General features: G+C 44.5%; 1 protein-coding gene across 2 annotated transcripts in view; it reads left to right on the top strand.

Moving 5' to 3' along the window:
* The window catches only part of CLUH (CLUH binding protein of NUMT mRNA), a 116,819-nt gene that overhangs the window by 47,122 nt on the left and 52,121 nt on the right, over positions 1-17,576 (top strand). For both annotated transcript variants that reach the window (XM_060693195.2, XM_087889593.1), the window contains exons 3-8: positions 582-753; positions 3,152-3,295; positions 3,935-4,062; positions 7,977-8,131; positions 11,267-11,392; positions 12,726-12,873. In XM_060693195.2, the coding sequence (XP_060549178.1) occupies positions 582-753; positions 3,152-3,295; positions 3,935-4,062; positions 7,977-8,131; positions 11,267-11,392; positions 12,726-12,873 (873 nt within the window). The remainder of the gene's footprint in view (positions 1-581; positions 754-3,151; positions 3,296-3,934; positions 4,063-7,976; positions 8,132-11,266; positions 11,393-12,725; positions 12,874-17,576) is intronic.

Here is a 17,576-nt window from a genome sequence, read left to right on the forward strand (position 1 = left end):
AAATTGCGAGCCCATTCTGAGGGGGACAATTTCTCTCCCTCCCCCTCCCCCCCAGAACCAAGTTGAACAAATAATATAAATCAAGCCATCTTATGTATCCTTCTCCACCTCATTTTCCAGAATCATGTTCCTCTTTGTGCATTTAGGATTCTGCCTCTTCCGTAGGATTTGGGATGAAGTCCATATCTCTTCCTGTTCCTGCTTTCTGAATTAACGTGATTATTCCTTAAGCTTTTTGACTGTTGCTTTCAAAGAAAGTGTTTTATTTTAATATTCCCCCTTTTCTCCAAGAAGTTTATTATTCAACCATGTGGCTGAGGAATTTTGGACTTGAAGTCCACCTATCTTAAAGTTGCTGTGCTTGAGAAACATTGGCCTAGTGAATGGCTTACCAAGTTTAAAAACTTGGGTTTTATCCCTCATTTTTGAAGAGTACATCTGACTTCAATATGCGTTTTACTTTAAGTGCATCAATTGTATGTTTTGAAAACTCTTTTCACATGCCCTGTAAAAATCCTAAAGGAGAACTGAGGACAGTTGTGACCCTTCTCTCTTCTCTCGTCTGTTCCCTGCTCTGCAAGGTGTCTCCCCAAGAGATGGTTCAAGAGATCCACCAAGTTTTGATGGACCGCGAGGATACCTGTCACCGAACGTGTTTCTCTCTGCAGTTAGATGGCAATGTTCTCGATAACTTTGCTGAATTGAAGACCATTGAAGGCTTACAAGAAGATTCAGTATTAAAGGTAGTTGAAGGTAAGAACTGATATACAAGGAGTAGCTGAAGGCAAGAGTTGCTATCTAGAGCTGTGGTGGCACACAGAGCCCTCTGTGTGGGCATGCACGCGGTCACCCCAGCACAGACAAAACGCTGCCGGACACGCACCAAAACAAGCAATGGGAAGAACCAGGGCTCTGATTGGTGGATGCGGTTTCATTTTGCGTCTCCCATTTAAGTTGATAGACGGAGGCCTGTTTGCGAATGGTCCTAGCTCCTTTCCTTCTGTTTCGAAAAACCCTCCCCGGCCTTTCGCTTTCTCTACCCCCGATTCCCTCCTGTAGTTGTCATTTGTTTGCCTTCTTTCAAAAATTACACAGATACACAAGCAAATAACCTGTGCGTTGATGAGACCTAATTGCAAAGAATGGTGTGTGTGTGTGTAAGACTAGACTAGAGGGATCTTGCACACCGCTCTCTATCTCTGCAGCAATAATGGATCCCTCGCTGCCCACCTCCTTGCCCCGTGCTTGGTCCCCTTGGTGTGTTCTTTTCCTGTGGCAGGATTGTCTCAGATCATGTGCAGAGTGCCTTCGTGTGCAGAGTGCCTTTCAAATCAACCCCTGCAAATTTCAGCCCTTACCAGAGTAATAGAAAAGTCCTTCCTAGAAAGAAAACTGGAACTATTTCTCCTGGGTATTCTGGAAGGGAAAATGGGAAAAAATATACAATATATCATATTACACATACGGTGAGTAGAATTGTGATAGCACAAAATTGGAAACAATCAGATATCCCTCTGGACCAAATTATAATTTAAAAAATATATGAATGTGCAGAAATGAACAGATTATCGATGGAGATGAAGGAGAGGGAGGACTCCGAGTTCTATTTAATATGGAATAAATGGTATTCCTGGCTGGAGAGTAAACATAAAACTTAAGGGATACTTTTGTTATGAGATCAAATTGTAAATAGAAGTTAAGATAATGTAAACAAGGATGTAAGTTTAAGATAGAGATTTTGTGTAAAGAGGTTAAATAGGTTAGAGATACCGATGCAGAAAAGTTGTTACTAGTATTGAAAATTGGATACCTTTGTCTTTGTTTATATTTTTTGTGTGTGTCTTGTTTTTTTGTGTATTATGTTTCTTTTTCTACTGTGTATTTTAATCTTTGGAAATTTAATAAACATTATTTTTTTAAAAAAGAAAAGAAAAGAAAAGTCCTTCCTAGGAATTCAGTTAGACATTTATCTCTAGATGGTGTCTTCCAGATATGGTTGATTCCAAGCATGTTAGCTTGGAATTTGGGGGGATTTTGATGTATCTGGATGGACTATTTTAAAGAAGGTTGCTGTAACATCTGGTTCCAGAGGGCTCAAGCATCCAGATGTTCCTCTTAATTTTCAAAAGATGGAATTGATCAAGAAAATCCTTAAAGATATGTAAGGCTCAGGAGAAGACAGTGTAAAAAGAACAAAAAATGGAGATGTTGCATTTCTTAGATTCCAGCAGCTTGTAGCTGCACCTGCACTATAGTCTTAAAGACATTCCGTGCAGAATATATTTTATTAAGTAACTTTGTATTTGTAACTTACAACATTAAGTGGAGTATTAACTTCAGTTGTTGCTCAATTGAATCTGGTGAAACCAACATTTTTAATTTTGTCCATTTTAATGCTTCTTTTGGATATTGCAGTTCAATTTTAAGTATCCTAAGGCATGATTTTTTTTTTAAGTGTAAGTAAAAAGATTAGGGTATAAGTCTAATGAAGAGAGCTGAATACAGCTTAAGTTTTCAATTTAAGACTGTAATGGAACCTGCCAATTATGGTCATAAGTCACGACAGATGTAAAACGGGCCATCGTATGACTGACCCAATTTTATGACTCTTTTTGTGGTGGTTGTTAAATGAATGCCAGGGTTGTTAAGCAAATCTATTGTTCATTATGGGACATTTTTGCCCAAAGCATCATTAATTGTCATGTGACAACGGGATGCTGCAAATGACTGTAAAAGTGGGCCACTTGCCAAGTGCCCAAAATGCAGTCACATGATCTTGCGTGGGCTGGCCATCAGAACTGCTGATCAGAACTGATCAGAACTGCCATCAGCTGATGTGGCCTAGAGATGGAGCTCTTGCCTCACAATCAGGAGGTTGTGAGTTCAATCCTAGGTAGAGGCAGATGTAGGGTCTCCTGCTCGGGCAGGGGGTTGGACTAGATGACCTGCAAGGTCCCTTCCAACTCTGTTAATCTGTTAAAATTTTGGAACTAGGTCGTAAATATCTTTTTTTTGGGGGGGGGGGGGAGTCCTTCGTAATTTCAAATGGTTGCTAAACTACCGGTCATAAGCTGATAGTTATCTGTAATGATTTTTGTTTTTTTGTTTTTTACTTTTGTCTACTCCTCTACATACTTGAAAACCTTCCCAGAGCCATATACAGTTCGAGAAGCTCGGATACACGTCCGTCACGTCCGGGATCTCCTCAAGAGCCTTGATCCGTCAGATGCCTTCAATGGTGTTGACTGCAACTCGCTGTCATTCCTCAGCGTCTTCACCGATGGGGACCTTGGAGGTAATGAGAAATATGGGGCGCTTGTGCAAGTGGGAGGGAAATGTCTTGCTTAGTCGCTGGAGCTTCTCAAACATTTAGGTCGTGGTTGTCCCAGTTCTAAGATAGAAGTGAAGAAGCTTCTTGGATGAGAATCAAAACATTTTCAAGGGGAAAAAGCCAAAAAAGTTCACCCAAAGAGGCAACTGGACTTTCTGGTTTTTCTTTGAAGACGTTTCGCTTCTCATCCAAGAAGCATCTTTGGCTTCAAGAGCTTTCTTTCTAAGGGCCAACTTTTCAGTCTCTTCTTGGAATAGCAATAGCACTTATATACCGCTTCATAGTGCTTTTACAGCCCTCTCTAAGCGGTTTAAGAGTCAGCATATTGCCCCCCCAACAATCTGGGTTCTCATTTTACCGACCTCAAAAGGATGGCAGACTGAGCCAATCTTGAGCTGGGTAAGATTTGAACTGTCGAACTGTAGCTAGCAGACAGCTGAAGTATCCTGCAGTGCTGCACTCTAACCACTGTGCCACCTTGGCTGAATTGGACCACAGATGATGAGATAAATTCATTTGTCCTCTCTTCTAAATTCACCTGCTGGGTCTTGATGATGTTAATTTTTTTTTTAAATCTCTCCCCCTCCCATGTTTTAATTCTAGAGAGCGGCAAGAGGAAGAAGAAGGGTACAGAAATGGAGCAGATTGACTGCACCCCTCCAGAGCACATCTTACCCGGGAGCAAAGAGAGGCCTCTGTGCCCTCTTCAGCCTCAGAATAGAGACTGGAAGGTAGCATCCGTAGATCTGCAAATGGGAAGCTGATCATCTCTTCCAGCACTTGTTCAAAATGCCTCTTTCCACTCACCTGTCTCCTCCCAGATAAACCCCACCTTTATTATCCCATGCCAAGGAAGCCCAACAAAAAGGCAGGCATTGCTTGGTCAACTGCATTGTGGGTATTTCCTATGTAAATTCCAAAGGAGGGGGAAAAACATTGAAACACTACCAATGGGACTGGTCCATACGGTAATGTTATTTATGTGTATTGCGTTTGTTGTTGGTTTTTTTTGCTGATGGAGCGGGAGAGAGGGAAGGAAGGACAGAGAGAAAGAAAAAGAGAAAGAGACTGAAATGGAAGTAGAAAGCCAAATAACCCCACCTCCAAATGCAAGGTTTATTTTCCTTCTAAAAATACAGGAAGCCACTAAGTAACTAAGCCACTAAGAAGCCAAGTAGTAGTAGCCCTTGTTTAGTGACCACTCGTCGTTTTGCCAAGGGTCTGGGCAGTGATTGGGTACCCAGGCCAATTTGTTCTTTTGGATCCAGAGACGACATATAAAGGGATTTTAAGGGATTTCATTGTTACCTCAAGCAAACAAATTTAAAAACATAACCTAAAAAGCATATATACCATGAAAGTTGATATCCAGATCTCTTATGAGCTTCTTTAAAAAAAAAAAAAGTTGGCCACACCCACCCAGTCACATTACCCCCCCACCAAGCCACGCCCACAGAACCAGTAGTAACAAATTTTACATTTCACCACTATAACAACCCCAAGGTTTTTATCAAAACCAGGCACCTTGTGTCCCTGTTGTGGTGAGGAGACTCCAAGATCTGATCTTGGCTGGCTGGCACATGATTCTGGAATGGGAATCGAAAGTCAGAGACTTCCACAATAAGAAAAGCTTTGCAGCTTCATGACGGTTCCTTTATTCAATAAACCAGAATTTTAAAAAGCAGTTTATCTCAGAATGAGCTCTAAACATCTAGACTTTTAATTTAAAGGAGAAACCAAAATATGTCACTAAGCTCCTCGAAATAACAATGGTTTTCCACATTGCCACTACACTCCTTTGGTGACTGTTCAGCAGAGGTGGTATTCAGCCGGCTTGGACCGGTTCACCTGAACCGGTAGCAGAGATCTCGGGTGGGCCCGCAAGCTTTCAATGAGAAGGAGCTGCAAGGAATGAAGAGCAGAGTTTTATATAGAATAGAATAACAGAGTTGGAAGGGACCTTGGAGGTCTTCTAGTCCAACCCCCTGCTTAGGCAGGAAACCCTACACCACTTCAGACAAATGGTTATCCAACATCTTCTTTAAAACTTCCAGTGTTGGAGCATTCACAACTTCTGCAGGCAAATTATTCCACTGATTAATTGTTCTGTCAGGAAATTTCTCCTTAGTTCTAGGTTGCTTCTCTCCTTGATTAGTTTCCACCCATTGCTTCTTGTCCTGCCCTCAGGTGCTTTGGAGAACAGCTTGACTCCCTCTTCTTTGTGGCAGCCCCTGAGATATTAGAACACTGCTATCATGTCTCCTCTAGATCTTCTTTTCATAAGACTAGACATACCTAGTTCCTGCAACTATTCTTCATATGTTTTAGCCTCCAGTCCCCTAATCATCTTTGTTGCCCTTCTCTGCACTCTTTCTAGAGTCTCAACATCTTTTTTACATCGTGGCAACTAAAACTGGATGCAGTATTCCAAGTGTGGCCTTACCAAGGCCTTATAAAGTGGTATTAACACTTCACGTGATCTTGATTCTATTCCACTGTTTATGCAGCCTAGAACTGTTTGACTTATTTGGCAGCTGCTGCACACTGCTGGCTCATATTTAAATGATTATCCACTTTGCTTGCATCAAAGTCATTGCGAGTTCAGATCTCTTTCTGCAACCCTAGAACCTTTCTCTTTCCAGTTGGAGATGCAGATCCATTTGAGGAGTGTCACTTTTTGGAGGTTTCGTGGTCGCTTTCTCCAAAATCATCATCTTTTTCTGGTTGCCTCTGTGATTCTATCCATCCTAGGAAAAATCTCTGGATTTTACTGCAGGACAAAAGATCCCAAGTCTGTTTCAGGAAAATAATACGGGTTAACAATTTTCTGGATCCAAGTACCTTCCCAGAAAAGAGGCTGTTAATTATTCCTCTGCAATCGGTCACTAGATGGAACAAAGTCCAGAGCTGCTTCTCTCTTACATTTAAACCATTTTTCTACTATGATGCCACCAAGACTATATGAAGCATAAACACATTCACAACAGTTAAGCAGGAAAGTGGTTTATTGCATTGCACTAAATATAATATGCAGATAATCCTTGATTTTTGACTATACTTGGGACCAGAATTACCAGTGCTAAGCAAGGCAGATGTTAAGTGAGTCACGTGCAATTCCATGATCTTTCTTCCCACAATTGTTAAGGAAGTCACTGCAGTTGTTAAGTGGATCTCTTGGTTGTTAAGCAAATCTGGCTTCCTTCATTGTCTTTGCTTGTCGGAAGCCAGCTGGGAAGGCCACAAAGGGTAATCACATAACACCAAGGGTGGGATTCAGCCGGTTTGGCGCACCAGTATTTGTGACCTGCTGGTGGGCCTGCCCACCCCAGCGCTATGCCGTTCTATTTAGCTGCACTTTTAAATCACGTCATGAGTGCAAGCGCACGTCCGAGCAAAGCACATGTGCAGAAGGCGCCCACTCACATTTTTGGTGCTGGGACGAACCAGTTGTTAAATTATGTGAAATCCACCTCTGCATAACACCCAGGACACTGCAGCTGTCATAAATGTATCTGGTTGCTAAGCAGCCAAATTTTGAGGACATGAAGGGGGATTCTACAAACATCATAGGTGTGAGGACCAGTCACAAAGTTACTTTTTTTTAGTACTGTTGTAACTTGGAACAGTCACTAAACAAAGTTGTAAGTCAAAGACTACCTTTAATTTGCAGTTTGTAAACTCTGGTTTGACATGATATATGATGAATCCCTTCATTCCGATCAAATCATGGTTTAGGGCAGGGGTCAGCAACCCGCGGCTCTGGAGCCGCATGTGGCTCTTTCATCCCTCTGTTGTGGCTCCCTGTCGCCAGTCGGTGCCACAATTTTGAGAGGACCTTCCGGTTGGGGAGGGGGGGAAGCACGGCGCACCAGGAGACTATGGCAAGGGGCGGGTTTTCCGGTCGGCTCCACAATTGATAGGGCTTTCAGTTAGGACAGGTAGAGGAAAAAGGATGCCACTCTATGAGGAGACTCTATGGTGGGGAAACCGGACTTCCGGTCGGCTCCAGAATTGAACGGGGAGCTTCCGGTTAGAACTTTTGTGGCTCCTGGTGTTTTCTTTTCTGTGGGAAACGGGTCCAAATGGCTCTTTGAGTGTTTAAAGTTGCCGATCCCTGGTTTAAGGAAATGAGTAAACCCACTCAGTAACCATCTCAAACTATTGTGCTCTGAGACAACGCATAATAATATCAAAGGCCACATTAGAGGTGTGGATGAATGAAGAATTCTGGGAGTTGGAGTCTGTGGTGTTGAGAAACAGTAGTCTAAAATTTGAGGCTTTGGAAAAATGATTGAGAATAGAAAGACAAGTAAAGACAAAGATAATTTGGGAATGTATAGGAATTCTTGCTGCTCTCCCTATGTAAGGAGTAATATACCAACTGGGAGCTTTGGAATTCACCATTTTAATTTAGAAGAATGTGGCTGGAATGCAGATCCTTGAGTTATTAACTACTAAAAGGAGACAGAAACCACGAAGCCATTGATTGATTGATTGATTGATTGATTGATTGATTGATTGATTATTTGAATTGTTTGCATGATGCTTTTTTAAAATAAAGACACTCCCAAGAGGGAATGTAAATCTGTGGCTCTTATTCGCCTTTAAATTTTCTCCCTTTGTCTCTTCCCATAACCCCCCTAAGCCTCTGCAGTGCCTAAAAGTCCTAACTATGAGTGGCTGGAATCCACCACCTGGCAATCGCAAGATGCACGGAGATCTCATGTACTTGTATGTCATCACAGTAGAAGATCGACATGTCAGCATTACCGCATCCACCCGAGGTTTCTACCTCAATCAGTAAGTAGCTAAATATCTGGCTTTGTTTCTCTGCGCCCCCCCCCCCCACCTTGTCAAATGCCAAATGTTTTGTTTTTAATGCCGGCCTCTCAGAGCCTCATTTTGGGGTCAATTCCATTTTGGGGACAGTCTGTCCTTCTTTTTTGGGTGCACATTGTGCTTTGAACAGATGGCTTCTCTTTGATTTTGGGAGACAGTCTGTATATTAAGTTCACACTGTGTGTGGAATTTGCCATTTCTGACGATTACCATTTTTCTATTTGAAATTGGAAAGTCCAATATCATTTATATTTTATATCATTTATATATTGCTCCTGCGTTTCATTCATAATGCTTATGCTTACATCACATGCTGCTCATTGACAGAGGTATGAGGGCTGCACCAAAAGGACAGTGCTCCCAAACAGGGCAGGGTTTGGGTGATCTTTTTGAAAGAAAGGGGGGGGAAAGTCATTTTAAGAAATAAAATGGGTTTCTTGTGCATCTGCAATACCAAAGATGCCTATTTTTTTTCCTTTAAACCAACCTCCACATTTGGGCCCAATTGGGTTTTGGGTGGGACTTGGGCCACGAAATGAATGCTAGCAGATTGCATAGGGATCCAATAGCAATAGCACTTAGACTTATATACCGCTTCATAGTGCTTCACAGCCTTCTCTAAGTGGTTCACAGAGTCAGCCTATTGCCCCCAACAATCTGGGTCCTCATTTGACCCACCTCGGAAGGATGGAAGGCTGAGTCAACCTTGAGCCTGGTGAGATTCGATCTGCCAAACTGCTGGCAGCCGGTGCTCAGCGGAAGTAGCCTGCAATACTGTACTCTAACCACTGCGCCACCGCTGTACCACCCATCTGTCAGGGTTCCAAGGAACACCCCCAACAAAATAAAGCTCTGAGGCCTGAGGTTCCTCAAAGTTCCAGTTTATTAGAGATGTCATGTTGGCACACCTGGGAAAACCCGAATCTGAAAGCTTCCAGGTTTTCCCCACTCAGCTAGCAGTTCACAGCCCTGCCCCACACCCACAAGTTCATCACGTTGCCCAATCAACTCTTCACACGCCACCGGATACAATCTTCAGGCAGTCTCCATCAGACACAGGCAAAAGTCCTTGAATGCGGAATGTTGTTATGATTAACTTTCTACCGCTCCAACAACAACCATCTCCCAACTTCCCCAGCTAAAATATGTGGCAATTAAGAAGCAAAAAAGAAAATTGTCTTTCAAACCGGACACCATCTTTGTCAGTGGTGGGTTCCTCCCGGTTCGCCCCGGTTCTCCCGAGCCGGTAGCGGTGACAATATGACGTCACCAAACCAGTTCTGCCCCCCCCCCACACACCCCCTCCACCCCCCGTATTATTCATACCTTTTATTTTCGCCCCACCCCCAATCTATTGCTGCCTCCTGAGTCCCAGCTGATGACTAGAGGGAAAAAAACTGTTTAAATTCTTGCCACGGGCTTCAAAGGGCCGCCCTACAGCTGATCAGTGTTAAAAGAAAACAAATGAGTAGACCAGTGCCTGCAAAAATACATGAGTAGATCAGTGCCTGCAAAATTAAATGGGTAGATCGGTACAGCTCTGCAAACAGTTAAAAGCCTGGTAGACCAGTACCTCTGCTAAATCCTAAATAATTGTCATATGACCATCAAGCCACGCCCACAAAATAAGCCACACCCACAGAACCGGTAGTAAAAAAATTTAGAACCCACCCCTGATCTTTGTACCCCCAAGTAGAGGAAGCAGGGGCAGGCAAAGAGAGCATCAGCTTTTGACATACAGATAGTCCTAGACTTACAACCTGTTGCTTTAGCGACTGTTCCAAATTACAATCGACCCGAAAATGGGGATTACAATCTGGATCCAAAGTTCTAACAGTCAGGCCCTCTCCATGGTCACACAACCAAACTTCAGGCGCTTGGCAACATGGACATATTTATTGCCATTTGCAGCGTCCCTTGGTCACATGACAATGTTTTACAATGGTTTGGCTCAAAACTGACACTTCCGGGGTTTTTGTGAAAACCGTTCCCCTAGTGCAGGGGTCCCCAACCACCAGGCCATGGCCTATTCAGAACCAGGCCATGTGAGCAGTTGACTGGCGCATGAGCGTGCATGCCACTTGACTTGTGCAAGTGACAGGTTGGTGTGCACACGCACCAGCCCGCTGTTTATGTGGGCCGGTTCCCCTCTCCCCATCCTCCCCATCAGACCTCCAAGCTGTACAGAACCATTGGTTTCTTCAACAACTGTAACATTCGCTTAATGACTGCTGCATTCACTTTATGACTGCTGCATTTGCTTAACGATCACTGCAAAAAAGGCCACAAAATCATGACTGATCCATTTGATGACCGTCGTGACATACAAGCATAATAGTGTCTGCCCATTTCTATGGCAAGGACTACTCATATACCCAAAGAGCCAGGGCACTGACTGGAGAAGCTCCAAGCCCAAAGAGTGTTGACCATGGATCTGTTTTTGGAGGACATGGGATGTTCCACTTGAATCCTGAACTTCCAAGCTGTGCAATGTACCATATTTTTCGGACTGTAAGACACACTTTTTTGACTCCCAAAAGGGGGTGAAAATGTCTGTGCATCTTATAGACCGACTATTGCCAAAGCCCCGCCCACCCACCAGCCATTTTTTGGCCTCCACACACCATGTTTTCAGGCCTCTCTCTCTCTTTTTTTTTTTTTGAAAAAACAGGCCCAAAAAAAGCCTCAAAAATGGGCCAAAAAAGCCTTGAAAATGGGCCAAAAAAAGCCCCAGAAACAGGCCAAAAAAAGATTGGAAAAGGGCCAAAAAAACCTTTTTGTTGTTGTTTTCCTCTTCTAAATTTAGGTGTGCCTTATAGTCCAAAAATTACGGTAATACTTCTTTACAGAGAGGTCAGTTTGGCAATCACAAACAGATTAGTGGGACCTGGTTCTCCATGTGAAACCTTGTGATTTGAAGAGTTAAATTGATGAGGCACCACATATCTAGCCTGTTACATCCAGAATCAAATCTGGGGTTGACTTCTGGTTTGCCGAATGACTTGGTGACTGTTTTTCTCGCTTTGCCTGGGTAAAAGTTAGGCTGTTGCTAGCTGTGGCGTTGCCACTAAACGTCTTTGTGTTCCTTCCTTGCAGGTCCACAGCTTATAACTTCAGCCCTAAACCTGCTAATCCCAGCTTCCTCAGCCATTCCCTGGTAGAGCTCCTGAACCAAATTAGCCCCACTTTCAAAAGAAATTTTGCAGCTCTGCAGAAGAAACGGTAATTTTTCTCTACAATCCATCTCTCCCTCTCTCTCTCTCTCCCTCTCCCTCTCCCCCTCCCTCCCTCCCTCCCGTCATTTTTTCATTTTTTGTTTGTTTTTTTTCATTCTTTGTGTTACAAGCATTTTAAGGACGCACAATTTATTATTTATCAGATGTTTATCCCTGCCTTCATTAGTAACTCAAGGCACTGCACATACTTGTTACTCCTTCCTTCTCCTATTTTCCCCACAACAACAACAATCCTGTGAGGTAGGCTGGGTTGAGAGAGAATGACTAGCTCTCCCAGCCAGTTTTCATGGCTAAGATAGGATTAGAATTTATAGACTAATACCTTACATGAAACTGGCTTTGTTTATTTTTTTCACATATTTCTTTGTAATCCTTGCTTTTTGCTAGTAGAGCACCCAAAACAGTGTAAATACTTAACATCTCATTTCAAAAGCCACATTGAAAAAGCCTACCTGGAGAATAATAATAATAATAATAATAATAATAATAATAATAATAATAATAATAATAATAATAATAATTATTATTATTATTATTATTATTATTATTATTATTATTATTATTATTATTATTATTATTATTACATGTATGTGGCAGAATCATTTGATGGCATACAGCTCTTGATGGCATACAACAATCAAGTACAGTAAATACTTCCACAATCAGCTCTGCTGGCTGGGGAATTCTGGGAATTGAAGTCTACACATCATCCAGTGGCCAAGGTTGAGAAACACTGAGTACAATGATCTAGAACAGGGGTGTCAAACTCAAGGCTGCTTAGATCTGGCCTGCGGAACTGCCCTGGAAACAGCAAGGGACCAGCCTGCAGTGCCTCTGCCAGCGAAAAATGAGCTCGTGAGGGCCCCGGGCAGCCCTCCCGGGCTCTGTTTTCAGCTGCGACGGTCTCCTGCAGCCCTCTGCCAGCGAAAATGGAGCTTGGGAGGGCCGCCTGTGGCGCTCCCAAGCTCCATTTTCACTGGCAGAGCACTAGCAAAACAAACTACCAGCAAAAGCGATCACACTTGATCACACGAGTGATGTTGAACTGGCCAAGCCCACCCCTGCCCCCTAAGGCCCAACACAACCCTGATGCAGCCCTCAATGAAATCGAGTCTGACACCCCTGAAATAGATAACAAAACATCCACAGTAAACGAAAAGAAAAGCAGGATTTCTAAAAGAGGGACCTCACAGCAGAGTTACCACAACTTTTAATTCCATTTTTTAAAAAATATGTTAATCTTAGTTTGAATGTGTAGACTTGGGGGGGGGGTGTTTTAGAAGAATGGTAATATTGTGTTTCATTTTATTCCAAACCAGGGTCCAGAGGCACCCACTAGAGAGAATATCCACCCCCTTCCAAGTATACGCGTGGACAGCTCCTCTAGCTGATCACGTCATGGATTGTGTGAGAGCAGAAGATGCTTACACCTCTAGACTGGGCTACGAAGAACATATCCCGGGACAGGTAAAAACACACTGGGCTTTGTGGATTTCTTCATTGGCTTTTACAGTTGGTCTCTACGTTCCATTAATTCTTACCATCCGTGAGGCACCTTTTGTTCTGACCCAGCTCCCCAAACACGACAAACCCTCTGAAGTGAACTCAAAAGATTCCTTTATTAGGAGTGCCGGCAGCCCCGTCTCTCACAGGCTGACAAGTCCGTCAGGCAGGGAGATGAATAGTTGTCTACCACATCTATTCATTTCTGTCCCCTGCCTTTTATCCCCAGAGCTAGGGTGGGGCCTCTCTAGCAGCAATGGCTCTTCCTTCCCCAGGATCGTCCCACAGCTTTCCACTGTTCTCCCCTTCTCAATTCAAATCTTTATTGTCAGTGCACAATGTATGTACAATGCGATTGGTTGAGCTCCCTCAGTGCACACACCTCCAACACAATACAACTCACAGTGAAGACAGAAAATCCCTAACCCAATAAATCATATTAACAAAACACCCAGTTCTATTGCACCAGTGTGAACATGTTACACGTTGCACCGGCCCTGCAGTCCATCATACTACGTAGTTATGATGTTATTTCTCATTCAGGAATCTGGCAGCCCACGGATAAAAAACTGTTCTTCAGCCTGTTTGTGCGGCTGGCTATGCTTCTATATCTCCTTCCCGATGGTAGGAGGGTAGAGATGTGATGACCAGGGTGAGAGTCGTCCCTGAGAATTTTCCTCACTCTTCTAAGGCAGTGAGCCCCAGCGATCTCATCTAGTGGTATTAGGGGACAGCCCATGATGTTTTGTACTGTGCTCGCCACCCTCTGTAATGTTTTTCTATCTGTGGCTGTCAGACCAGCATGCCATACCGTGATGCAATAAGTGGGGATGCTTTCTATTGTGGACCAGTAAAAGGTGGTCATCAGTTGTTCTTCCATCCTTCTGCACAGCCGCGCGTCAGGCACTGGACCCAGCTGTTCCTCCTCTTCCTCATCAGCCACCTCCAGACCTGGGGGCTGTCCATCTGGGATGGCCCAGGCTCCGCCTCTGTCTCTCTCTCTGCCAGCTCCATTCCATCTTCCCCCTCAGAGCTCTCAGGTTGCCTTGATGCTGGCCCTGACTCCCACGCTGCTGCCTCCTCCTCATCTGATTCGGCTGCTGGAGGGGCCGGCAACCGATAGGCCACAACACTTTTTAAGTCTCATGGGGGTTGAGGGGTGGGAATTACTTTGAGAACCAAATGTCTTGAGGCCTGATGAGACCAAAGGAAAGCTGATAACCTCTGGTCAGTTTCTTGTTTCTAATATAATTAAAGATCAGAAGGAGAAAAGGGGGAAGAAATGACAAACTGAAGACAGGCCTGTGAAAAGTAGAGCAGTCAATCATGGCAAAAAACAAAGAGCTGATGAATAGATGGGCTCTTCACATCTCTCTGAACAAAGAGTGGATGGGAGATTGTCCACAAGTGATAGTTGTTCCTCTCTAGGACACTACAAAACAAAAATAAGTTTTGAGAACTGGGAGACAAAGTAATAGCCCTCTTGTTCAAACCATGGTTGGCATCTTAAAAGGACACTAGATTTACTTTCCCAGTCCCATTCAGAAATTACTTACTAGCTACTTCTCAGCTATTAGAAACCTTTGGAGAGACAGATCTGAAAATACTGGTAATTCAATCCTTAATGAAAGGAATTCTAACTACAAGATTTAGACCTTAAAAAAGAAATTGAAATGAACAACAAAAAGCTATTTTTAATTTTAGAAAGTTATAAATGAATTAAGGGTCCAAATAAATTTGAAATAAGATTTTTTTAAATTAATTATAATGAATACTTCCTGTGGGAAAGTAAAATTGTTTTGATTTAAAATAATAATAATAAGATTTTAAAAATTGGACACTAGAGGGAACTAAAAATTTCAATTAAAGAAGAGCACCCAAATATGATTAACAGTTACAGACTGATGCAAAATATTCTTAACACTGGAAATATTGAAGGATACTTTTAAAAAATTGAGTCAAAAATTAATATTAACAATGTCAACAGCGATATTTGCCTCTAGGAATAGACGAAATTATGTTAGAAAAGAGGCACAGTAAAGTCTGAGTGACAGGCTACAAGAATTACATGAACAAAGATTCTACAAAGACATACAAAAGAAACTACATGATTATTTTAATAACTCAAAGGGACACGCAATAAACCAAGAGAGTGACCTGGATAATTTTTCTATATTCCACTTACAAAAGAGAGTTGTTAAAACTTTGAAGATTCTCATGAGAAGGGATAAAGAAGAAATGAAAATAAATCTAGCCCTATGACATTGTTTGGGTGGACTAAAGATTAGGATTGTTCGAAGTAAAAGGAAACAATATAAAGTTGGTTTTTTGGATCAAGCTTAAAATAGCTATGCAGTTATTTCTGATAACTCTTAATGGACTTTTGCTGATACCAGAATTGAAATTCTGATAATGTATGGATTTGTTTATAGATATAGAGTTTCTCCATAATAGACAAAAAAGAGAATGGACGTTGTCTTACCTGAACGTCCCTTTTCTGGGCGCTGCGTACACTATCCATGCATGGGTTAATCCTTCAGTGCTTGGCAAACAACTGAGTGAAAACAAAAGGCTTTTGTTCCCCTTTCCGGCTCCCAAGCCACGCCTCTGGTCCCATGATCCCCCAGTCTGAACGAAGGCGCAGCAGACAAGAAACCACACCAAGAGTAACTTATAGAACTCAACTTTATTAACTCAAATAACTTAAGGAAACTAAACTGGTCTCAGCCATAAACAGTGGCAGGCAGCCCTAATGGGCGGGTTATGGATAGTGTACGCAGCGCCCAGAAAAGGGACGTTCAGGTAAGACAACGTCCATTTTCCTGTGCGCTGCTCCCACTATCCATGCATGGGATATACCCAAGCTTAAACTCCCTGGGTGGGGAGCTGACTGCCTCCAGAGTCCTCCTCTGTCAGTACTTTCTGCAGTATTCTGCGGCCAAAGGATGCCTCGGCCGAGTTGTACGCATCAATCTTGTAGTGGCGGATGAACGGTGTGAGGGATGACCACGTCGCTGCTCTGCAGATGTCCACAACCGAGGCTTGGGTGGCCCAGGCCGCCGTGGTGGCCGCGCTACGAGTCGAGTGCGGTAGGATCTTGCTGGGGGCCGGTTTGGCGCTCAGGTCATATGCCAGGGCGATGCAGGCCTTAATCCATCTGCTGACTGTGGCTGCTGATATTTTCTGACCCATGGACTTCGGGTTGAAGGAGACCAGGAGTCCCTCCGTACGGCGGAAAGGAGTAGTCCGTCGGATGTAAGTGCGGATGGCGCGTCGCACGTCTAGGGTGTGCCACCTCTTTTCTCTGGGATCACGAGGTGAGGGGCAGAAATCCGGCAGGATGAGCTCCTGGGCTCGGTGGAACCACGAGTTGACCTTCGGGATGAAGGCAGGATCCAGGCGTAGGGTCACCGTGGAGTCGTGGAAGATGCACAAGTCTTTGCGGACTGACAGAGCCGCTAGTTCTGAGACCCTCCTTGCTGAGGTGATCGCCAGCAGGAAGGTCACCTTAAACGATAGGTACTTAAGAGATGTTGAGTCTAGGGGCTCAAAGGGGGCCCCGGTCAATGCCCGCAAAACAAGAGGTAGATCCCATGAGGGATAACGGTGAACTGTGGGGGGCCGCAGGTTGGTGGCCCCATGAAGAAACCCCTTGATGCGCGGATGGTGCGCGAGAGATTGGTACGGAGGGCAAGTAATGACTGTTGACAATGCTGCCGTCTGTCTCCGTAGGGTTGCAGGGGCCAAGCCCTTGTCTAGGCCAGCTTGTAGGAACCGCAGAATGTCCCGAATAGCGGCTGACGTGGGGTCGATGTGCTGGTGGGCGCTCCAGCGACAGAACGCCTGCCATGATGACTCGTAGATGCGGGTCGTCGCTGGACGTCTGGCCGCCTGGATAGTGGCAACCACCTCGTCTGGTAGGCTGTCCTTCTTCAGGATGACCCGTTCAAATGCCAGACGGCTAATTGCAGCCACTGGGGCTCTGGGTGCGTGACTGCTCCTTGGCACAGGACGAGCTGCTGTGGTGGGATCACCCATGGCTGTTCTACGGACAGTGCTACTAGGTCGGCGAACCATGGTCTCCGGGGCCAGTTCGGGGCTACCAGGAGCAGGTCGGCTTTTTCTGCCAGCAGCTTCCGAATGAGGCGCGGGAGCAGTGGGACCGGTGGGAATGCGTACAGGAGACCCTCGGGCCAAGTGCAGCGCAGCGCATCGTGGTCCTCCGCTTGTGGTGTCGGATAGCGTGATATGAAGCGGGGGAGCTGAGCATTGGTCGGGGTTGCGAAGAGATCTACGACCGGGTTTCCGAAGCGAGAAGCGAGTTCTTGAAACAGCTGAGGGTGGAGCTGCCATTCCGCTTGATCTATTGTTTCGCGGCTGAGCCAGTCCGCCCTCACATTGGTTGCTCCGGAGATGTGATCTGCTCTGATCGAGAGCAGGTGTCTCTCTGCCCAGCTGAACAGCTCCTCGGCCTCCTTCATCAGTGTACGGGACCTCGTGCCCCCCTCCCTGTTGACGTGCGCCTTGGCCGAGATGTTGTCGGTCAGGATTCAGATGTGATGCCCCTGCACCGTCGGCTGGAAGTTGCGCAGTGCCAGTCTGATCGCTCGAAGCTCTAGGAGGTTGATGCTGCATTGCTGTTCTTCCTGCGACCACTGTCCTTGCGT

The sequence above is a fragment of the Pantherophis guttatus genome, chromosome 1, assembly GCF_059756535.1.
Source record: "Pantherophis guttatus breed Tessera chromosome 1, ASM5975653v1, whole genome shotgun sequence".
Classification (NCBI taxonomy): Eukaryota; Metazoa; Chordata; class Lepidosauria; order Squamata; family Colubridae; genus Pantherophis; species Pantherophis guttatus.